General features: G+C 49.1%; 1 protein-coding gene across 1 annotated transcript in view; it reads left to right on the top strand.

The window, feature by feature from the left end:
- Positions 1 to 20,735, top strand: part of LOC311368756 (ADAMTS-like protein 1) — a gene marked incomplete at its 5' end in the record, with an annotated part of 35,677 nt that extends 14,942 nt beyond the window's left edge. The window contains 14 exons of the mRNA XM_084487538.1: positions 1,156 to 1,303; positions 1,997 to 2,099; positions 6,144 to 6,448; positions 8,468 to 8,597; positions 10,969 to 11,179; positions 11,766 to 11,948; positions 12,338 to 12,491; positions 12,841 to 13,864; positions 14,203 to 14,330; positions 16,118 to 16,232; positions 17,323 to 17,530; positions 18,893 to 19,002; positions 19,570 to 19,790; positions 20,584 to 20,735. Of these exons, the coding sequence (XP_084343664.1) occupies positions 1,156 to 1,303; positions 1,997 to 2,099; positions 6,144 to 6,448; positions 8,468 to 8,597; positions 10,969 to 11,179; positions 11,766 to 11,948; positions 12,338 to 12,491; positions 12,841 to 13,864; positions 14,203 to 14,330; positions 16,118 to 16,232; positions 17,323 to 17,530; positions 18,893 to 19,002; positions 19,570 to 19,790; positions 20,584 to 20,729 (3,186 nt within the window). The 3' untranslated portion in view covers positions 20,730 to 20,735. The remainder of the gene's footprint in view (positions 1 to 1,155; positions 1,304 to 1,996; positions 2,100 to 6,143; positions 6,449 to 8,467; positions 8,598 to 10,968; positions 11,180 to 11,765; positions 11,949 to 12,337; positions 12,492 to 12,840; positions 13,865 to 14,202; positions 14,331 to 16,117; positions 16,233 to 17,322; positions 17,531 to 18,892; positions 19,003 to 19,569; positions 19,791 to 20,583) is intronic.
- Between the last annotated feature and the right edge of the window lie 2,638 nt (positions 20,736 to 23,373).

Here is a 23,373-nt window from a genome sequence, read left to right as displayed (position 1 = left end):
GGCGAGAGCGCGCCGTGATGGAGTGCGCGTTGCGACACGCTTCTCTTATTGATTTATTCAAGAGTAATTATGGTTTGGAAGAGACGGCGGTACATCTATCCCGTTTCATGCGTCAACACCTCGCAGCCAAAGTTTTCAAGGCTGAGGAATATTCTCCCCTCCGAGCCAAGAAAAACACAATGTTGTTTTTGTGAACTGGATAAGTGCCCACCGGGCGGGGCCGTGGGGATGTTGATTCTACACGTCGTTCTGGCACCGCCGTGGCTCCCCGTTGACCGGGCTTGTTGATTAATTATCTTCTAATTATTATCGGAGGAAGAAAAGAGTCGGCAAGAGACGATGCAATAACTCCTAAACCGACTCCTGGAAAGTCCAATCACCCTTTTCATTGCAAACGAAAACAGCTTGACTCCACCGCTAAGGTGAGCGTGTGTTAATACCTCAACACAGGGCTGCCTCTGCTGATGGCCGGTAGCGAGGCTATTGCTAACCCCCGCCCCCCCGCCCCCTCCCGTTCCACCCCCACCCAACCGCCTTGGTCCCTCGACTGCCTTGCTTTCGTCCAAAACACACAAAACTTTAATTAAAAACCTGACCGGAACGCCGCACTGTCGACCTGATTCTTGGCGTCTTGTTTTCACATCACTCACAGCACAGAGGCCGTCGTGGCGGCCAATCAGGTGGCGGTATCCGTCCTCCTCATTAGTGTTCGGAACCCGGGCAGCGATCCAGAGACCCAGATGTCCCTCCCACCCACCAAATCAAAAAGGACCCCTGGATGCTATTTACCTTCCACATTCCTCCCCCCCCCCCCCCCCCCCCCGCCCCGCCTCCCCTGCTTGTCTTGGCTGGGGCCCCAGCGAGCACGCCCCGCGGAGCCCGGGTTTATTTGGGTTTAAAACAATGATGAAAGTTGCATCATTCATCGCGATTCCCCGTCGGTATCGTTTCAATCTTCAGAAATATGCGCAGAATGTCCGATGGGGGAGGGCGGGAGAGATATGGGGCGTGTTTGATACAAGGTGCCTGTGAATGGGGTTGAATGTGTGGCTGGAGCGATGACGTGTGATCTCTCCTCCTCCACCCTCCTCCTTCTCCACCCTCCTCCACCCTCCTCCTCCTCCCCCCCCCCCCCCCCCTCCCCCACACACACAGTGCACGGTGACGTGCGGCCAGGGCCTGCGCTACAGGGTGGTGCTGTGCATCGACCACCGCGGGCTCCACGCCGGAGGGTGTAGCTCCACCACCAAGCCCCACATCAAGGAGGAGTGCCTGGTGACGGTGCCCTGCTACCGGCCCCTGGGTGAGTCCCGCCGGCTCCTCCTCCACCGCTGTGGAGGTCATCAGTAGCATGACGGTTAAACCGCGGAGCTAGGACCTGTGACCGCCCCCGCTCACTCTGCTCAGTGGGCTGGTCGGAATGGGATCAAACTTTGCCTTTTTAATGTTTTGTTAAAAATTTGATGGATGTGCAAAGTTTCAGCCACAGAAACAGCAGCTCTAACTGTAATAATTGTTGGGGATATACATGGGAGTAAAGTGATCATAGTGATATAGTGAGAGTGATTTCAGGATGAACTGTAGGTTTGAATGTTTAGTTTAATAAGGTGAATCACAAATCCCTTTTCGGTCATTTAATTTCATAACTCTTGCTTCCTGACCTCACCTTGTTTTAAATGCTTAGCTGGGGTTTGAATTCATTGCAGTGCTGAGGAAATCTAACAGAATATCACTGGACCAAGTCTCACAGCGGTACCTTCTCCTCCACCTCCACAACTCGACATGTTTTAGATGAACACAAACACGGTGTAGGACCTCATAGGCGTGACCTGGCCCGGGCCGCTGGTACGCTAAATAAGTGACGCAAATATCTGACCTAAAACACAGACGGGAACAATATGGGAAGAGGAGTGGGGCATGGTGGGCCACACCTACGGATAACGAGGGGCTCCACCTTGTGAACCCAGAGTTAATGCGAGCCTGTGGACGGTTACAGAGACGCTCCCCGTGGAGGCCAAGCCCATCTGGCACAAGCAGGCCATCGGGCTGGAGGAAGACGAGGAGGAAGAGGAGGAGGTCAGGGCGAGCGAGGAGCCGACGTGAGTACACACGCGCGTGCACATACAGAGTACATACACATGAGCACTACATACACACACACACACACACACACACGTAGGCACGCACCCAAACATACAGTACATTAACACATACAGTACATTCACAGAGATACACACCACCGCCACACACACAGCACACATGGAAATAAAACAATCCTGCGTTTCATTTCATCCAAAGTCATTTTTTTACCACTTCAAAGTTCGAAATTCGATTTCCTCGAATTGAATTGGGCTGATTGAGTTGTGGGTGGATCGGTTACATACTTTAGCCGCTCATCATTTGACAATAATTCCAAAAGTGCTGGCCTGCGAATGAAATCCTAACAAAGTGCAGGTTTTGAGCCACAGTGACTTATAACTTGCCTTATAAGAGTCAAACCCTAATCCATTACAACCCTTAAAGACACACAGGGCCTCTTTTATATATCAAACGTCTCCGTGGGATTTCATTGGACGCCGTTAACATTTCTCTACCTTCCTCCCTTTGTGACCTGGGAAGAGCGTCACTAAAGAGTGATGAAATCATACCAGCTGTCGGACTATCTCGTTAAATGAGCTTATGACATCGGTAAATTACCACGGATACGATCATGATGATCGTGATGATGGGTCAGGTTAAGGTGACCTGGATTCTGGGATGAAAAGCAGGGACATTTGTAGTTTTGCGGTCCATCAATGAAATATCTGATGATACGATTTCGGAAATGAAATAAAAGGAGAAATATTGACATTTTGTCTGTTCTTATCATGACAAGTTTAGTTCTGTCAAAAAACACTTGGAAGTCTGTGCCAAATGGTTGACTATGATGTGTTTTATGCCTTGGTAAGCCCGCCAAAAACAAACTAGAGTCGGCTCCTCCAACAGGGAAGTGTCCTGCTGATGGTTGAAGGACGATAGTCTGACCCCATGTTGCGAGGTCGTGTCACAGCCCATCAGATTGACCCAAGACTATTCACCAACTGTCTCGAAACGTATATTCATGAGCAAGCTTGAACCTTTGCCATTTAAAAAAAACAATTCATATATATTTTTTAAGCTCTCGAAAAAACAGGGACGTCGGCCTATAGGTCGAGTCTTTTTTAACCCGGAAGACTTACTTATGTACTTCCCGGGGTATGTTAAATATCTTCTGCCACTGTTGGGTCACTCTGCTGGGCAGCAGGACCTGTATGGGCAGCAGCAGCAGCAGCGGCAGCGTTCCAAGAACACAGCCGTCCCAGTCATGAGCGCTGCGATGTCATGAGCGGGTGAACCCGAGGTGGACAGGCTCCTCAGTGTTCCTACGAGGCCTCCGATGTACCGAGGTCATGTTTGATGTCAACTCTCGTTTTCGTCAAACCGAGTCACAAACGGGAAAGCTGGGAAAAAGCACCTGTGAGCGATAGTGAGCCGCTGTGTCGTTGCTAACGGCCGGGCAAACACACAAACACACGCGTATATTCTTATTAAGACCTGCATGTTCGGTTGTTGTTGTTAGCCGCGTTGCTAGCAACGTTGCGTGGCGGGTATCCAGGTAACAAACTTAAGCCAACCGACATTCCTGCCTCGGTGACATGGTGTGGTTTCCAAATAAAACAGGGGGTGGAGATTTGTGATTCCTGGTGCTTACAGGACTCTCCCCCTCAACCTTTCAAAAAGTGTAATTCATGTTATTTGCGGTTTGACTGTTACGCAGGATAACCCGAAGGGAATCGGTGTCCCAATGACACATAAAATGATGAAAGCGAGTTGAAAGGGTCACAAATAAAATGTCTGTATCACGTTGTCTTTAAGGACTTTTATCCTCCTGTCATTTCTTTAAGGAATGACAAATACTTCCCAGTTTACTACAACAAGGGGCGGGAGGGACTCAAAGTCAAAGAGAAAACAGGATCTAGGTACTGCGGCCATCAAACATAATCTCAGGACGCGGAAGAACGCGGTCCAGATGTTCTTCTTCTCGTCCCTGAAAGTCGCTGGCTCCACACAAGCTGTCTTCCGAAGATGGACGACCTCTGAACTCTTCCCAATGTTTTGCATGAGTTGAGTTAGCTTCCATGCTAGCCAGGTCCAAACAGCTCTCTCTCTCTCTCTCTCTGACTTATTTTTGGAACGCCCGGCCGGTGCTGAAAAGAGATGTAAAAAAGCGACGAAGAACAGAGGAAGCAGAAAGCGGAAAAGAGCGAGCAGGGAGGCGAGCGGTGGAGGGGAGAAAGAGGCCAAAACATATGATTTTGCTCAATCGTTAAAGAAAAAATACCAAAAAATACCACCGTTGCCTCAGAAGTACATAAATAATGACGTAGGGCGCGCTGTCACGGAGCTTCCAACAACAATATCTGCGCGCCATATGGGCCCGGGTTACGGATGTGGAGAGCAGGGAGAGAGTCAAGCGTTGCTTTCATTTATGTTTTGCTTGAGACTTATTGCATCTCTTTCTCTGAGGGCCCGTGGTGCAATAAGTCTCAATCCGGGGCCACCGTTTCTTCAAACATCCTTTGCCGATTCTTTGCCAGTTCTTTTCCGGTTCTTTGCCTTTCCGATTCTTCGAGCATTCTCCGCTGTGCCCGAAAGGATGCTTTAAGAATCAAACCCACTCAGTACGTATCCCTCCGCCTGACCCGATCACTCTTTACCGCCCCCCGCCCCCCCAGGTGTGCTACCCCCTGGAGCAAACACAAACAACCCTTACACACACGGCGCATCTCTTCATTTCAGTTTTTAAAGAGAAATACTAAGAAGTAAAGGAGAGAACTAAATCAGTCTGCGGGGACGGGGCTCAATGGAGACGAGATTGTGTGTTTAGGAGAAGGCAGATGTTCGCTAACCAGCCGTGACAAGCCGCACAGCGGTGGGGCCGTGGTCTCCATGTTACTGATGGTCCACAGGTTGAACTCTTTACTGGTGACTCATGGGCTCACATCAAATTAGCCCTCAGGATGCTCGTAAAAAGACAAGGGGGGTGTAATTACAGTTTAATATTGAGCCATCTCGATAAAGACTGCAACTTCACGTCTGGGAGAATCACTGGCAGGGAACAGAGTTCAGGGGAACAATGAAAAGGACAAAGTTAATGCTTTTTAAAACTTCAAGGACCTCTTGTCCCGTAACATACAACCGATCGTTTTACATTTATCTCAACGGAGTGGATGGTTGAATGCAAAGAAAAATAATATGATTGCAAAAATTTGCTAGGAAACGGTAAAACAGTTTTGGTTTTTAATACAGCGTCAAGACTGAATTAACGTTAGGAGGTTCTGGCTACTACCTAACACACACACACACACACACAGACACACACACACACAGACACACACACACACACACACACACACACCAATGATCACAGCTCTTCCACTGATCTAAACAAGTATTCCCCCTCTCCTCTCTGATGGGTCCTTAAAGACGCTAAAGATGAGGGCCCCTACGCACTGAAGCACCACTGCATCCGGGCCCCTAATGCTCCACAGCTGCCCGGCTCACCGCAGCAGGGCCCCTGTCACTTTATCAACCTAGCAGCCAATCAGAGAGTACGAAGGCGAGGGAAAGCGCCCAAAACCCTTTTTGATTCTCCCTGAGCCAAAGGGTTTGTGATGTGAGCCGGCGGTCAGAGTAGATAAGCGATTCAGGATTCAGGACAGGATCGTGCGCTGCGCTGGCTTCACTCAGCCCTCGTAATACGGAGGTGAATACACACTGTTCGGATTCTGTGCATAGAAATGTGGTTTCCATTTATGTGCACAGCGCTCTCGCTCTATATATAGTAGTGGTTCACAACCTTTTTGGCCTGTGATCCTGTTTTTTTTTCTTGCAACCGCTTCCACGGAACTTGGGGGTTTTGGAAACACTGATGTATTGTGTATATCTATCTCGCTGTCTGTCTGTCTCTCTCTCTCTCTCTCTCTCTCTCTCTCTCTCTCTCTCTCTCTCTCTCTCCCTCTCTCTCCCTCTCTCTCTCCCTCATGTACTGATCCATTCAGTACATCCATCACCACCACCACCACCGTCGTGTCTCTGTGGTCTCACTCGTCTCCCCTCTCCAGGTTCGTCCCGGGCCCCTGGGGGCCGTGCAGCCGGTCCTGTGGCTCCGGGGCCCAGGGCCGCAGCGTCCGGTGCCAGGTGCTGCTCTCCTTCTCCCAGACGGTGGCCGACCTGCCCGACGACGAATGCGAGGGCCCAGAGCCCGCCAGGGGCCGCCGCTGCTACCGGGCCCCGTGCTCCGGCGGCAGGCCCCGGGAAGGAGACGAGGAGGAGGAGGAGGGGGAGGAAGAGGAGGAGGAGGCGAGGGAGGAGCTCCACGACTGGGAGTACGACGGTTTCAGCGAGTGCTCTGAGAGCTGTGGAGGAGGTAGGGGTCTGTTTGGCTCTTGGTTCGAAGCCCAAAAGCAGTGGTCGTCTTTATGCACAGAACACAGTCAATCGCACGGTGATCGAAACCTCTCAGGCCCTTTTCACAGAGGTGTCGTCGTAGGACAAGCACCAGGTGTTGCTCATGTCCCCGATTACTGGTCCGCTACCTGCATGCACCAGAGGGTACCTGGTTCCTGGTACCACAGTCAATGTGTGATTCTCCTCCACTAGTTTAATCCACCCCCAGTGCCCCGGAACATCAGTAGCAGATACATTGTTAGTGATATGAGCGACACGTGTGTGTGTGTGTGTGTGTGTGTGTCTGTCTGTCTGTCTGTCTGTCTGTCTGTCTGTCTGTCTGTCTGTCTGTCTGTCTGTCTGTCTGTCTGTCTGTCTGTCTGTCTGTCTGTCTGTCTGTGGATGGTTGTGTGTCTGTTGGTGTGGATGGTTGTATGACTCTTATACTCTTATGTGTAAATCCTGCTTGTGTTCCAGGGGGGGTGTCGGTGTGTGTGTGTGTGTGTGTGTGTGTGTGTGTGTGTGTGTGTGTGTGTGAGTGAGAGAGCTTGTTTGAGTTCCCTGTCTTTAAGGGTCTGCTAGTGCTCAGGCTAACGACCAGCTCTGCCTATGATTAGAGAGAGAGGTATCCGATGACACACACACACACACACACACACACACACACACACACACACACATACAAACACCTCCACACACACACACACACACACACACACACACACACACACACACATGGATACACACAAATGCACGCACACACACACACACACACACACACACACATACAAACACCTCCACACACACACACACACACACACACACACACACACACACACACACACACACACACACACACACACACACACACACACACAAACAACGACACACACAGACACACAGACACACCGACACACAACCACACACACACACACACACACACACACACACACACACACACACACACACACACACACACACACACACACATACCTACAAACACACACACACACACACACACACACAGGGTGGTTCTGCTGCTCCTGTGGACCATCACACCGCCGGGCCCCTGACTCGCTGTTATTCTCCACTGAATTAAGAATCGGGGCCCCGCAGTTAGCGTTAGCGCGCGGTGCTTTGAACATGTGTCCCACCGCTCACACACTGAACAGGAGGTTTACCCGCGGGAGCTAAGGCTATTGCTAGCGCTGCGGTCGACCGTATTGTTTTTGATGCCTTCTGGAGAGTATCGCCGCTGACTGCCTCCTCATGGAGCAGCTTATCCAACAGGGGCCCTGGGGTTGGCCCCCGTCACAGTTCAGTTCGTAGCGCGCAGCCAAATGTAGAGTCTGCCGGGATCGCGTTTCATACGGAGGTGCTAATGTTGGAGCCGCGGAGATAAGTGTTGGCATTCTGTAGCGCTTTAGACGTCTGCATCAGCAGGGAGACGTAAGAAAGACATGGTTCACATGTTCGTATATGTTCGTATATATACATATATATATATATATATATATATATTAAGGAAACACAGTCGAATGAGGATTCAGGCGCTAAAACACAGATTACCGCTTATCACAGATTTAATCTTTCAATTTGTTCACGGTTTTCAACATTCCAGGACATAACTATGTCCAATATTTAAATCTATTACAACGATTTAAGTCACAATTGGATAAAATACAGTCAGAAAACAATAGAACAAAAGGGTCACACATCAAATCCCACACCTATAAAACGTGAAAGTATAAGTTAGCTGATAAGGGGCGTCGCCCTCAAGGCTTAGTTATGGTTCCACGTCGACGCAACGCAAGGGGATTACGGACCCGTTACGTCCTTGCGGACCCTCCTTGCGTCCACCGCAGGGGCCTGACGTGCACCTCCCAAAAATTGTAACCTTGTGTCGAGGCGACGCAGCAGCGAGGGCTGTGATTGGTTCACGCCTGCGTCAAAGCATCTGTGTGGTCATCGTGGTGCTGTGTGTGTGTGTGTCTCTCAGGGGTGCAGGAGGCGGTGGTCATCTGTCTGAACAAGCAGACGCGGGACCCCGTGGAGCAGAGCGTGTGTGTGAGCTCCCGTCGCCCCCCGCAGCTCCTCCAGGACTGCAACGCACAGCCCTGCCCACCCAGGTGAGTCAGGACGCACACACACACGGACACACACGCACGCATGCACGCACGCACACACACACGCACACAGACACACAGAGACACACACACACACATGCACACGTGCACACACACACACACACACACACACACATGCATGCATAAAGACACAGACACACACAGACACACACGGACACACACAGACACAGACACACACAGACACAGACATAGACATGCACCTACACACACACACACACAGAGAAACACACAGACACACACAGACAAACGTGTTAATGCATTCAACGCAGGAGGCGTACCTCACACCAGCACGTTTCAAAGCATTGCGTAAACACCACATTGGTACGTTGTCAACTGCCCCCCCCCCCCGCAGAACCCAAAGATCGGTGGGGCCCTGTTTTGCGTTCACACCCTGTGCTCCGTCGACCGCCCCACCACCGCTAACACCCTCGTCCAGAGGAGCCCGCTGGTGTTTTCCCAGGCCTCGGGGCTTGTGTTGAGGCACAACAAACGCTGCGTCGGTCGTGTTTCCTTTGGCCCGACCGGCTTTCCCAGAAGCCCTCCCACATCCTAACCCCCCAGGCCTCCGGCCCCCCGCTCACAGCAACACTCTTCGGATCGTATTCCCTATAAAAGGGAAACAGCCGTGGAATTTGGACTGAAGTATTGCATTCGTTCCACCAACCCCCCCCCCCCGGTCGCCATCCCCGTCCCCCGTCCCCCCACACCCCCATTCACCTGCTTTCCGTTCCTGGAGCGCTCGTACCGATAGTTGGAATACTACGGAGCTATTTGTTTGGAGAGCTCGCACGGCGATATCCGTCAGGATCTCGTGTTCGTGTCTTTCCATCCGGCCCGGCGGAGCCAGAACGCACTAGCGTTAGCCGAGCTAGCCGTTGATTAGGTCACATGAGACACGCTTGGCGGGATAAGCACACAGGGTCCTCGATGTGTTCCGAGGGCTGCGTAAACACCGCCAGATTAAAAGTAAACAGGGCGGTTGGTACGCGTCTATTTCGGATCCAGGCTCGTGGTTCTGTTCAGTGATTTAGTGAAAGCTGTGATTTTATCTCGGAAGTACGTGCCGCGGGTTTAGCCCCGGCGGTAAATCAGGTTTTAGATGTGGGTCTGAGGCACCGTACCGTTGTGAAACCCATCACTTAGGTCCACTCTGTGCAGCCTGTAGAGCTGCTGACAGGCTGAGACTCTCACTCTGGCTGTCGGCTCCGTCCAGGTTGTCTCTCCCCTCAGACCCCGACTAGGCTTTCCGCCAAATCAGGATTTATGTCCGAGGTCACGACGACTACGGAGAGTTTGAAAAGCCCATCTTTTGGCTTTGGAAACGTACTTTCAGACATCTGTGGGCCGGGGCCACAGATGCTACATCAATTATGTTGTTGTGGAATCTGTGTTCATGCACACTGGACCCGATGGTTTTGAACTATGATCCTGCTCTTATTAATTGCAGTGATTGATGAGGATGTGGGGATATTGATCGCCAGAAGGGAAATACTGTGGCAGCGAAGCGATCTCAGATAACAAAACAAATAGGGATCACATTCTTTGTGTTTCTTTGTGCTCTTTGAGTCAAAACTGCAAAACATAAATGGAAAAATATGCTAGCTATCACTTGATATAAAAGGGCCATCATTTGCAGTTTGGGTAATGGGTTGAGATTGAGACGGGTTATTACACTTGTTTATTTTTTTCTTGATTGGGTAACATTCATTTTGATGGATCGATTGCCAATCGGAAACAACCATTTTACGTTTTTGGCAGTTCACTGCAAGTCAAATTGGACTGTAGCTGGTGGGGGATGATGTTTGTGGTGGGTTACCAGTTATTTTATTTGCTAATTTTGGTTTTCTGGGTTGAGAGTTATTTAGAAAAAAATCCTGTAAATATTTTTTCTGAGGTTGTTTTAATGGGTTTCAATAATGGCAAAACTACACACACACGCGTGATAGCTAGCAAGATGCTAAATTGAATTCCCCAGAGGTTGCCGATGTCAGGACCGCAGAGTCGCTCACCAGCTTCCGCAAAAGACTCAAGACGCAACTGTTCAGAGTTCACCTAGACACTGAGTCCCCCCTTACCCCCCACACCCCCCCCCCCCCCGCCCCCCCCCCCGAACCCAAACCCCTCTTACGCACTTAATGCACACACTTGTTCATAGAACACACTTGTTTCTATGAACATCCTTACTGTTCAGACAGCGATGTATACAGCATATATGATAAACATAATATGTTCTTTCTCTTTCTTCTGACAAATGTACATATTGTAAGTCACTTTGGATTAAAGCGTCTGCTGAACGCCCTGAATGGAAACGTAAGTGCAGGTCAAGCTAAACCCCCCCCCCCCCCCCCCGCAGGTGGCAGACGGGGGGGTGGAGCTCCTGCTCAGCGACATGCGGCGTGGGCCTGAAGACGCGGACCGTGTCCTGCGCCCACCGGCCGGCCCGCGGCAGCAACCTCACCCGGGCCGCGCGGGACGAGGAGTGCCCCCCCTCCAAGCCCGCCCCGGTGCAGGCCTGCAACCGCTTCGACTGCCCCCCCTCGTGGGACCCCCTGGAGTGGGGGAAGGTACGCAAAGGACAGCCCCGGCTTTAGGGGGAGGGTCGCTCGCTTTGGTTTGACCAAACGTTTGATTTGTGTAGTTATATAGTTATTATAGGTAAGTTATAATAGTTATTAGTGGTTATTAGTAGTTCTGTTACGTTCCATTTATTCAGCAGACGTGCTTGAAAGAAGCCACTCGTAGTGAGTGCATTCCACAATCAGTCCCTAAATGTATAATATAAGGATATTGTAAACTATTAATACTTTAGATTTTTTCATTTACAGCATTTGGCAGGCGCTTTTTATCCAAAGCGACTACAGTTACAGTTAGAGTTAGGGTGAGGTGTCTTGCTCAGGGACACCTCGACAATCAGCAATCAGGAGTGTTGAGGTAACTGACTTGTAACCAAGTCAAGTCAACCAACTCTGAGCAACCCTTGATACTTGATACTCATACACAACGTCCGTCAAATCTGTATATCTTTTATTGATTATAATCCATTGCCGCCCTTCATAATTCACGTAATTCATCTACAGTGCATATTTGCATGTTGTGACCCATTGTTGAAAACGGCCGATCAGAGCCTTGTATTTCCAACGTGTGTTCCAGTGCTCGCGTAGCTGTGGCGGCGCCGGCGTCCAGGTCAGGGCGGTGGTGTGCAGGCAGCATCTGGCGGACGGCAGTGCCCTGGCACTGCACGACTCCTTCTGCCCGTCCAGAGTGCCCGGGAACCAGCAACCCTGCGCCAGGCAGGACTGTCCGCCTCAGTGGGTGACCGGGGTCTGGTCCCAGGTACACCCCACCTCCTGAACTACCCTCATGGACTGAACGATGATAATGAATGAAGTCCCATCCTCTTGATATGTGTGTTCTAGCACATGGCTGTCAGTGTTCGGCTTAGCTCAGGAGGTAGAACGGGGTTGACTTGTGACCGGAAGGTTGCTAGTTCGATCCCCGGCTCCTCCTACCTGAGTGTCGAGGTGCTCCTGAGACAGACGCCCTCACCCTGACTGCTCTCGATAAGCTGGCTGTCTCCTTGCATGTTTGACACCGCCGTCGGTGTGGCTAAAAGCGCTAAATGCCCTAAATGTAACTGACCTTGAAAGAGATTATGTCATTATTATTGTTATGTCATTATTATTGTTATGATCATATTCTTACGCTTGTAACTTGTTGTCTAGTGCTCTGTGAGCTGTGGGAGAGGCCTCCAGAAGGTGGAGATGGTGTGCATCATGCAGCGAGGGAACGGCAGCGTTCAGACCCTCTCCCACGACACCTGCTCAACGGCTCCCCGGCCCGCCAGCGTCCGGGCGTGCTCCCTGAGGTCCTGCGACGGTGAGAGACCCCCGTCAATCAAACCAAATGAATGAACGGAGCTTAAGCTGTGACACTGAGTTGATGCTCCTCCTGTAGAACACATCGCTAACAGAGAATTTGCTTTTTATCGTTGGCTTCGGAGCGCCAAGGTGAATTCTTGTTGAAAACGTGTGATTGTTTAGTAGTATATGTAGTATATTGGGTATACTGAGATTAACCAGCCGGACACAGACGTTACTCTTGACATGTTGAGTGTCAAGGGTGCAGTACTTAGATCCTACCACTAGAGGCAGTAGTGCTATTGATCGGATGTAAGTATACCACTTTACAACAGAATCTTTGAACTGTCGTTCATTGCTACCCCCAGAGACCACCCGGCTGGAGATGGCCAAGCCGGAGCCCACCATCCTGGCCCAGAGCAGGGTCTACATCCAGCGGAGGAAGGGCAAGAAGCTGCAGTTTGTGGTGGGCGGCTACGGCTACCTGCTCCCCTGGACGTCGGTGGTGCTCCGCTGCCCCACGCGCCGCTTCGGCAAGGGCCGCGTCCACTGGCTGAAGGACGGCCGCCCGCTGGCCGCCCTCCCGCACCTCTCCTTCACCGCCCCCGGCCACCTCAAGATCCATCAGCTGGACGCCGCCGACGTGGGCGTGTACACGTGCGTGGCGGGGAAGGCGCGGGAGAGCTTTGTGCTCAAGGTCATCGGAAGCAAGCAGAAGCCGTCTTGGCCGGGCGCCGGGGAGGCGTGGCTCCAGGGCGGGGGTCCGGGGCAGAAGGCCGGGGGGCCCGATGCGCCGCTGACGCCCGAGGGTCCGCAGGAGCTGCATGACGCCTTCGGCCGCTACGACTTCGTGGCGCGGCGGCTGCTCGACTTCAAGGCGTCCGTGACGTACTCCGGCGAGAGGAACGGGAACGGGTCGGGGCCGGGGGGCGAGGCGACGACGGGCGGAGAGCCGTCCGATCCTCTGCTGCTGATCGCCGAGACGAAGACGCTGGACGCGGTCATCCAGAGGCTCTCGGAGGGCCTCCAGGGGCCCCAGGAGGAGCTGCTCGTGGCTCGGCTGCTGGGCGAGATGACGGCCACGCGAGGGGACACCAACGAGTCCACGCTGCACCCTCTGGAGCGGGCCGAGTCCTCCACCTCCACAGGGGGGCCTCTGCTGTACCGGCCCGGCGGCAGGGCCCACACCACCAGACCCAGGGCCCCAGCCATCCTCCAGCGGCCCCGGAAGGGGGGCCTGGCGGGGGCCTCGGAGGTGAGCGTGCAGGTGGGATCGCCGCTGACGCTGCAGGGGGGGGTGACCAGCGTGGAGATGAGGTGTGAGGCCGTGGGGCACCCGGCGCCGAGCGTCACCTGGACCAGGGATGGACGTGAGATCCACGCGGACGGCAGGTGAGACAAACAGGCCTTGACTGGCTCATTTTGGCAAATTTCATTGTGAAAGGTTGCATGTATATAGCGATTGGTGACGTATATCTTGGCTACGACTAGAGCTGGGTGAAAAAATAAAATGCCAGTGTCACTAAAAGAAAAGTTGATTTTGGGTTAAGATTTTGATGCAGCGATGACAGGTGTCGTCTTCTTGTGGCCTCAAGGCTCCGTCAATAAGGAAAGGCGCTGGAAGGCCGAGTGTTTCTCCGGCTGCTGTGTTGAGGGGACGGTTGTTGGTGGTCTGGCGATGCCTCATGGTGCTCTAGCTCAGCGGGTTGTTTTCTGTTGACCGGCTGCAGGGTGGAGCTGCTGCCTGAAGGATCCCTCCGGCTCCTGTCCCCGGACCGGGGCGACGAGGGGGTCTACACCTGCACCGCCTCCAACCGCCACGGCACCACCTCCGCGGCCACACGCTTACAGATCTCAGGTAGGATGGAGCAATCCTCTGGTTCCCCTATGAGGCGTAGACCATACATCTACATTTACACTGAGGGCGTTTAGCCAACGCTTTTATCCAAAGCGACTTACATTAAGTACATTTGTCAGAAGAAAGAGAAACAACAAGATATCTCTGTCGGTACAGTAAGGATGTTCATAGAACCAAGTGCCAAGCACTAACCATCACTAGGTTAACCCATTCCCCGTACACAACAAAGATAACTAGGATGAGACGCTACACAATGCTAAGTACTATTTTTAAGTGCAAGGACGTACAACATACAATAAGATTGTATATAATAAGATACATTAAAGTCATTACATGACAACCCATAAAGTCCTGATCCCCACTTTGTCCGGATAATCTGTGGTGATGTCAGCGGTGGCGTCGTTATCCTCAAAGACTTTCGGGGCGGGTTAAGTAACGTCTCCTGCCTCGTCGACGGACGACGTGACTCGTTCTCCCGAGGGGCGAGCGGTGATCCGTCGGGGGCTGACTCTCGTCTGGCGGAGCCAGACATCAACACCGCAGCGCGCTAGATCTCTTTAGCACACGCTCAGCCCGTCGCTCTGAGTCACCGCTGGGGAATGTCCTGAACGTGCCACTCGGCTTGGATCTCACCTTCTGGAGCCCCACCTCCGCCTCACTCCCCCCCCCCCCGCCTCACTCCAGCGGCAGGAGTGTCGGTGCTCATCAAAGCACCGATGCAACGTGGGTCTCCCGAGAACAACGAGAGGGGAGGAAGGACGGTGTGGGGGGGGGGTCAGAGCACATCAAAGCAGTGTGTGCGGTGTGTGCTGCGGACATCTCGTCTGAAGAGGGGGGTTGGGAAAGGAGTTGTTTGGGAGGGGGCGTCGGCCGGGGGGAAGGGGTCCTTCAAGGCGAGGTCCAGGGAGAATATAACGCACGAGAAATGGGTTATACATATGTTTCATGTTTCTATTTTAAGGTTATAATGTCGATTCTGTGGGAAACCAACGAGTATCTTCAGATTGCTTTTGAGGAAGGTACCTTGCAGAAATAATTGATTGATGGTTTATAAACGTGTGTGTGTGTGTGTGTGTGTGTGTGTGTGTGTGTGTGTGTGTGTGTGTGTGTGTGTGTGTGTGTGTGTGTGTGTGTGTGTGTGTGTGTGTGTGTGTGTGTGTGCATAGGACAGGAACTCTCTTGAGGCAGGATCTTACCCAAACACACAACAACCAACTCTTACGGTTTGATAAAAACGTATGGGTTCTATCAAACTTTAGCCAAACTGTTGGCTTTTGACTGATAATGGAACATTGACAAAAATATTATTATCCATTTTCTGGTACCAAATAGGATTATTTATCCTATTAGAGTTTTAGATTTGTATCACTTAGTGATATCATGGATCTCAGCTTATTTTCCGGTTTGCAATGTACATGCTCACACATGTTTTGATTTAACTGTCCCATACCCTTGAAGTAATCTTGCATCAGGCCTGTATGAGAACCATATGTATTTAATGTTTTATGTTAAAGCCTGGATATACCAGCACTCACTGTCTAGTCCCCTGTCTTCTGATAATGGTTTGGTCTGTTAATCATATCTATAAACTGTTTCAACAGCAAGGAGTTTAAACAAACTTCATAAATGCCTTTAAATAACTTAGGAAATGGGAAACCTTAGACAGAAAGATCCATATGGCATTCATGCAATATTTGAATATAGGTTTATGTTGTGGTGTTTCTATCCCCCCTTCATGAAGTCTCATATTCTGTTGTTGTTGTGTTTTATTTTTGTTCACAACAAAGGTCCAGGTTGTCTCCATGGAAACGGTGGCACCGCGTCGGACGGCTCCCTCTGCCCCAACTCCACCAACAGCAGCAAGGTGTCTGAGCTCTGTCATGGACAAGCCTGCCCCCTCAGGTACCTGACTGCTACTGCAGGCCAATTCTATATTTCCTCATCACACACACACACACACACACACACACACACACACACACAGTCACTAACACACACAGGGAAAAAATCCCAATAAAAGACAATGCTCAGGTAAATTCTTTATTATTTAAAAGACAGGTCAATTCTTTATTTCCTCATCTCAAACACACACACAATCACACACACACACACACACACACACACACACACACACACACACACACACACACACACACACACACACACTCAGGTATAGCCCAATAAAAGACAATGCAATATAAATCATGATTGGTGTAACAACCTTGGAGAGGAATAACCTGAGCCATGGAGGCGCGGTGCGTTTAACAGGCCCAGTGTGGCTGTCACCCGCAGTCGAGACATGAATGTAAAGCTGTTGCCCCATGTGGTCCTTGTTTAATAATAAATCTTCCCCATCGGCTCCCTCTTAAGCCTTCTCCGGTCGCTTCCTGTCACATGACCTCGATGTAACATGTAGAAGAATGCAGCTTTGACTGCTTTTACATGTCTGTATCATACGATACAACTTTATTAATCCCCCGTAGGAGAAATTTGTTAAAATTTGTTATGTTTTGAGTAGGCTTTAGTATACCTGATTAGGGGCCATATGTCCTTAGAGCAATATTCGTATCGAACGTATCGAAAACAGAAATAGAAAAAAAGTACGATTTGATCAGATGTGTCATTTCTTCTTCCCAAATGGGACATCAGAGTAGCAAGAACAGTTTGCTGCAGTTAAAGGAATTAAAAACATTTTTAAAAACATTCAATGAGAATAGGTCGTCAAAAAATATACAAAAAATACTAAAACAAGTGAGTAAGTAACAAACCCATTTGAGAAATCGCTAAATAAATAACTGCTTTTATTTGGAGAGACTTGTTTAGTTTATTTGAAAATAAGTGCGACCACACCTCGGGAAATCTGAGCCAATGTGGCAAGCATCTCATCTAATAACGATATCGGGATTACTCCAAGCTCCTCAAAACACAAAGAGTGTAAAGATCTAACCGACTTCAACCAACTTTTCCTTTTCGGTTGGTGTTGGTGGAGCAGGTGGCAGGTGGATGTTTGGACCCCCTGCTCCGTCAGCTGTGGAGGGGGCACCCAGGGTAGGAGGGTGACCTGCGTGGGGGGCCCGGACCAGAGGCCCCTGGAGCTGGAGAGCCAGCGATGCTCCTCCGCGGGGAGGAGACCTCCCTCCGATACGAAGCCCTGCAACTTGCAGCCCTGTGTGGGGTGGACCTCTGGCCACTGGGGGGCGGTAAGCTCCACTCAGCTCCCAGTCACTGTCACTTGTATAGCCGTAACTCACAACACAGTGCTTCAAAGTGCACAATATATGAAACCTCCTAGCCCTAAGGCCTCTAAAGGGCGAGGAAAACATATGAATTATCGAGGAAGAAACATTGCTAAGGAATGCAGAAAGGATGCAAAACTAAAACTAGCTAAGCTGTTTAATACCCGTACCCGGGTACATACAGTACAAGTGGTAGACCCATAATTAGTGTTATGAGTGACAAATGTGTTTATCCTATGATGACGCCTCTGTAAATAGGATCTATTGGATCATACATAAAATAATTGGATGTAATTCATAATTCATAATTGGAGTGGGAAGATTGGAGTGGGAGGCCAGGAATACTGGAGAAATTAAAAATGAAGATATCCTTCCGGCACAAAGCAAAATGTCAGACATGTTGCCTACAACACTGTTGTAGGAAAAGTTTGGACCAAACTTTGCGGTTGGTTTCTGTGTATCCCTTCAGTTATGTCTTAATAAGTTCCAGGTACTAGTTTGGAGACTCGGTTCTTGGATCGCCCTTTTATTTTGAAATTGTCCACTAAGTGGCAGCATTAGATGCTGTCCGTTCACATGTTAGTGTGAGGGAAACACACATTCTGCTTTCCTTTCAACCGACAAAAACGTAATAAACTTGTGTCTTTCATCTGTCCTTTTAGTTTTATCCATCAAATGCCTGACTTCATCCAAGTGGAAATTAGATAAATTCTAAACTGTAGTCCGGCCAATTACAATTGGCAGCCATGTTTCCTTTCCTCCCTCAAAAATCCTGATTTAAGAGAGGATATCAAATGGATAACACATGGTTATTAACGCGGGCGCACACGAGGATGTGACTCGCTAGGCCGAGCTCAGACGAACACGCCGGGAGATTTGTTTGAAGACCTGAATAAGCTAGCAGGTTGTGATGTCATTCTCGCGTACACAAAGATAAGATAAGACAAAGCTTTCTTCATCCCCGGAGTCAAGTTCAAGTGTCGATAGCAGCAACAGCATTGACAATATAACACAGGAGAGGTACAGGGAAGAGGTAGTTTACAGAAATGAACCAGAAAAGAATAATACGATAAAATAAGAACACAATTTAAGATCAAGTGAAAGCAGCTTGCCCTAGAGATCTGCACTTCACTCTGAAAGTGTGAATGATATGTACAGTCTGTCCATACAAATAATAATACAAATAAAAATAATATGCATAAGTTCAGTCTCCCAATAGTCTCAGTCTATCAATCTGTGTCTATCTAATGCACCCGTATGAATCTGAAAGAACATATGAATGGATGAGTGTTTGTGTGAACGTGTGAATGTCCCTCTGCGTCGTAGTGTCACGGTCACTGCGTGGGACCCAGCCTGGCCACCCAGCGCCGGACGGTTCACTGCCAGGACACCAACGGCACCAGGGTACCCAACAGACTGTGTCCCGGGCCACAAAGGTGAGGTCCCAGAGCATGTCTCACCACGAGTCGTGTCAAGTAAATGTCATTTTTTTTAAATTAAAAAATCGTTATTTATTTTAATGTGCATTCGCGGAAACGAAAAGCGTAAACTGTGTCAAACGAGGCTTTCTGAGTGTGCGTAGGCGTTTGCATGCTTTCATTCGAGGGGCTGGTTCATGGAGTCAATTTGAACCGTCCTCATCACTAGTCACGGCTCACTTACTATTGGTAAATGTTAAATGGACTGCATTAATACAGCGCGTTTCTAACCAGTGGCCACTCAAAGCGCTTTACAATACTGCCTCACATTCACCCATTCATGCACACATTCACACACCGACGGCGTCAACTATGCAAGGCGAGGAGCAGTGAGGGTGAGGTGTCTTGCTCAGGGACACCCCGACACTCGGGGCTAGGGGATCGAACTAACAACCTTCCGGTTACCAGTCCACCTGCTCCACCTCCTGAGCCACATGCGGCCCCATTGGCTCCGCAGGCTGAGCTAGTCAGGATCCCGCTGTTAGCATCGTGGTTATTAACGGCCCCTCCCTCCCCGGGCCCCAGACCGGGCTCCCAGAGGAACTGCTCGTCGGAGGCCTGCGCGCTGCACTGGCGCACCGGCCCCTGGACCCAGTGCACCGCCACCTGCGGTCACCACGGCTTCCAGTCCCGCCACGTGACGTGCGCGGACCCCAAGACGGGCCGGAGCAGCCGGGACCACCAGTGCACCTGGAGGCCCCGCCCCCCCAGCTGGCAGCGCTGCAACCTGACGTCGTGCGGACGAGGTGAGGGTCAGAACAGAACCGCGACGCAAAAGAGCTTCCAGGGATGTTTCTGTTTGTTTGTGTGTACAGTTGGGTTTCATTTGTTTGTTTTGCAGTTGGGTTTCAATTTGTTTGTTTTACAGTTGGGTTTTGGTTGTTTTGTGTGTACAGTTGGGTTCCAGTTTGTTTGTTTTACAGTTGGGTTTCGGTTGTTTTGTGTGTACAGTTGGTTGGGTTTCAGGTTGGTTTCTGTTATTGTTCTCGTGTTTAAAGAAAGCATTTTCGAGGGAGTTTCCGATTTCTTTCTACTTTTAACTCTTGAACTTCCCCTTCTACAAACCCTTTCTAACCTGACTGCTGGACCAATTCAAAAGTGAATATTAGTCAGGAACCTTTGATTTCCAAGGGCCATTATCAGCGGGCTCAGACCAAAATGCCTCTAGTCGCAATTGGACGGACCTACAACCAATCAGAATAACGAAATGTGCGACACATCAGCGGCAGCCATCTTGGTTGTTTATGTAAAAAGCCTCAACGGAAGCCCATAGGGCGCTCCTCTGTTCAGTCATTGTATCAAACAACGCCTCTTGTTAGATAAACGGTTGTAATTGGCCTGACCCGGGCCAGGTCTGCTGGAGATCTGTCTGAACGGGAGGGGGGCCAGACGCTTACGCCAGAGCAAATAAAACTTGGACTAAGTTAGACTATAACTAACCCCCGGTAAGTCATCCAACGTCTCTCAAAAGGCTGTTGTCCCACGTGGCTCTAAACAATACTAACCCCGATGCGTACGTCTCTCTCTGTGTCTCCCCAGCGGAGGAGTGCCGTGACAGCACGCGCTACTGCGAGAAGGTCCACCAGCTGCTGCTCTGCGGCCTCCCCCAGTTCAAAACCCGCTGCTGCCTGTCCTGCCGGGACACGCCCGGAGACCCGGGACACCGGAGGACGCCCGCAAAATGACAACGACGACTGAGACCACTGGACGAGTCCGGAGACAGGGGGCGCCGTGGTCAGGCGGGGTGAGGGAGAGGACTGGACTGGACTGGACTGTGGCCCACGCTAGGACTCTAAGACGTTGGTGCAGCCCTGTCAACAAAGCCTTCAGTTTATTTATTGTGTTTTATTTCTAAATCTAACTGGAGTTCATGACCCTTGCTTTTAGAGTCCAGAAGTGACCTGGAGGGGCTTTTTAGCGGGGGCGGACACCGACGCTGTAACTTAATAATGATGGCTTCCTCACGGACCGCTGTTGAACTGCCTTCATGTGCTACTCTATGCCAACTTCACAACCCGTGTTTCACAAGAGCCACTGGAGTTTGAAATATCCCATTTTGACAAAGCATCGTTTAAAAAGTAAAGAGAATTCAAGGGGTGTGTTAACAGGAGAATGCCATGCCAAAGAGCCTTTCATAAAGAGAAAGGTATGTTATGTAGTTTGCACGACCTGCTTAAAGACATTTTCTTTAAACCATTCAGGTAAAAAAAAATACAATCCCCAAAGATGAAACCTTGCAATTTGTTTCCTGGTATCTTCATTGGATGAAATGGGTTTCCATCATATTGCACTACTATGAAACACAAACTTCTTTAAGGAAAAAGAAAATCAGACTTTTGCACTCGAAACTCCAAGTCTATGTTAGGGACGTGGCTTGGTGAGTTGTTTTTTTATCTCCTCTTTGTTGTTATTAATTGTTGCATTTAGATGTTGTTTTTTTTCTTTTGTGACATGATTTGGTGACTTTAGCCAAACGGTGAGAATGTTCTTTTAACCACTCCGAGACATATCTGAACTCAAGGCCAAGCAAAGTCTTTGCTTCTACCAAACCCTCCTGCTACCAAAGATACATACTATAGTATGATTTATATTATAGTGATACTACTAAAATAGAAAATACTAACTTTACACAGGCTGATTGTTGTTTCAGAGATAACCTGAGCAAAGAACCTTTTGAACCTGTTATTTTATGGGGCCACGTTAACATTACTGGCCAAATTGTAACACTTTACAATAAGATAACATTAATTAACCATTAATAAACATGAGTTAACGCAGCAATACGCATTATTGCATATAATTAGCTTATGGGATAGGGTCAGGGTTAGTGGGTTTAAATAATGTATGATTGAATACGTCAGTTGACACAAACACTAACCCTAACCCTTTTAATTAATAATTACTTCTAAGCTTATTACCATATAAACTAATGGTAATTAGTGGTTATTTAATGTGGCCTGTTGTAAAGGGTTATTGGCCATTTTACCCAAATAAGTATAGCTGACAGATGAGATGGGCAGTGTTCATGTGTAGATCCAGATTCAACACAAACCTCTCTGATCTCTGCATGCTTACCTTCTAAGGGGATCTATGGAAGAAATCTGGAAATGTAGTGTTATTGGGCCGGCAATGTGAACAACACGGCCACTGTAAAATAAAGTGTGATCTGGGTAGAAACCTTTTTTGTTAATTTATTAACTGTAAATGACTGCTGGGTTTGCACTTTGAGGCTTCGTCTTATGTCCTCAGCAGCAGGGTTAGTAGCAGGAACAGTATCTTCAGCAGAAAAGAACGTCATTGGCAAGTTAACGTTTTAAAATGGGATCAAAACCCTGTTAAAGCTTTTAGTGTTTAAAAGCTCAAACTTGTCAAACTTTCATGACTCCTTTCAAAAGATCATTTAATTCAGTGTTTGATCTATAATCTTAAACATTTATATCATGCTATTGTAGTTTACACAACAAGATTTCGTCTTTTGGAAGTTAAGCGGCTTTCATCAAGAACAATGAGTTATGTAGATATGACATTTTTGTTTATTCAATGTTTGCTGAAAATGAGATGTTTTTTTCTTTGAACTATTTATTTCTGTGTGTTGTTGTGGAACTGTGAGTTTTCTTTTTGTTGTAAATACTACAGGGCTTGGATGTTACTGATAATTTGCTCCCAGGTAATACTATTCAACGTGCATGCTATAGGGGCCCTCTACTGGTGATGTGATACGTTGTCTTTCCATGCAAGTGCCTGGTCATTCACTAGACAATAAAATAAAATACATTCCTTCAACAATACGTGTGTTGCCTATTGTACTTCAAAATAGCTCAGTGTCACTGAGATTGTTTCATGATTAGAACAACTTATGCACTTATGTTGTCCTAGTGTGATTAAAGCTCCCATTGTATTTGTATATAAATATTTTACTCCGGAGCATGGCTATATATGTCAATGGTGAAGAAAGTCTAACTTCATTCACAGGGAGACTAGCTCATCATTCCAGTCAGGACCGGCGCTAGCCATTTGGGTGCCCTAAGCACAAATGCATTGTGGTGCCCCCCCCCCCGAAAATAATCAATCAAACATCAATTCAGTAATTTTCAGTACGTTTCTCTTTATTTCCAAAATAACTTCTCAACATTAATGTTTTGCAAAATGTAATGTGCAAATAAAGAGAAATTAAAATCTTGATAAAAGACTACACTAATTTTGCATTAACAATAGCACCAAACATTAACATAAGTCCTGAACTACTAGTTGATGGTTGTTGGTGCTGTTGCAGAGTCTGCAGTGATTGGTGGTTGATGATGTGTGCTTGAACTGCTGGTGGATGGTTGA

The sequence above is a fragment of the Micromesistius poutassou genome, assembly GCF_964030765.1.
Source record: "Micromesistius poutassou genome assembly, chromosome: 23".
In the NCBI taxonomy this organism is placed as follows: domain Eukaryota; kingdom Metazoa; phylum Chordata; class Actinopteri; order Gadiformes; family Gadidae; genus Micromesistius; species Micromesistius poutassou.
The sequence above is the reverse complement of the archived record's forward strand: the minus strand, read 5'-3'. Positions and strand labels throughout refer to the sequence as shown.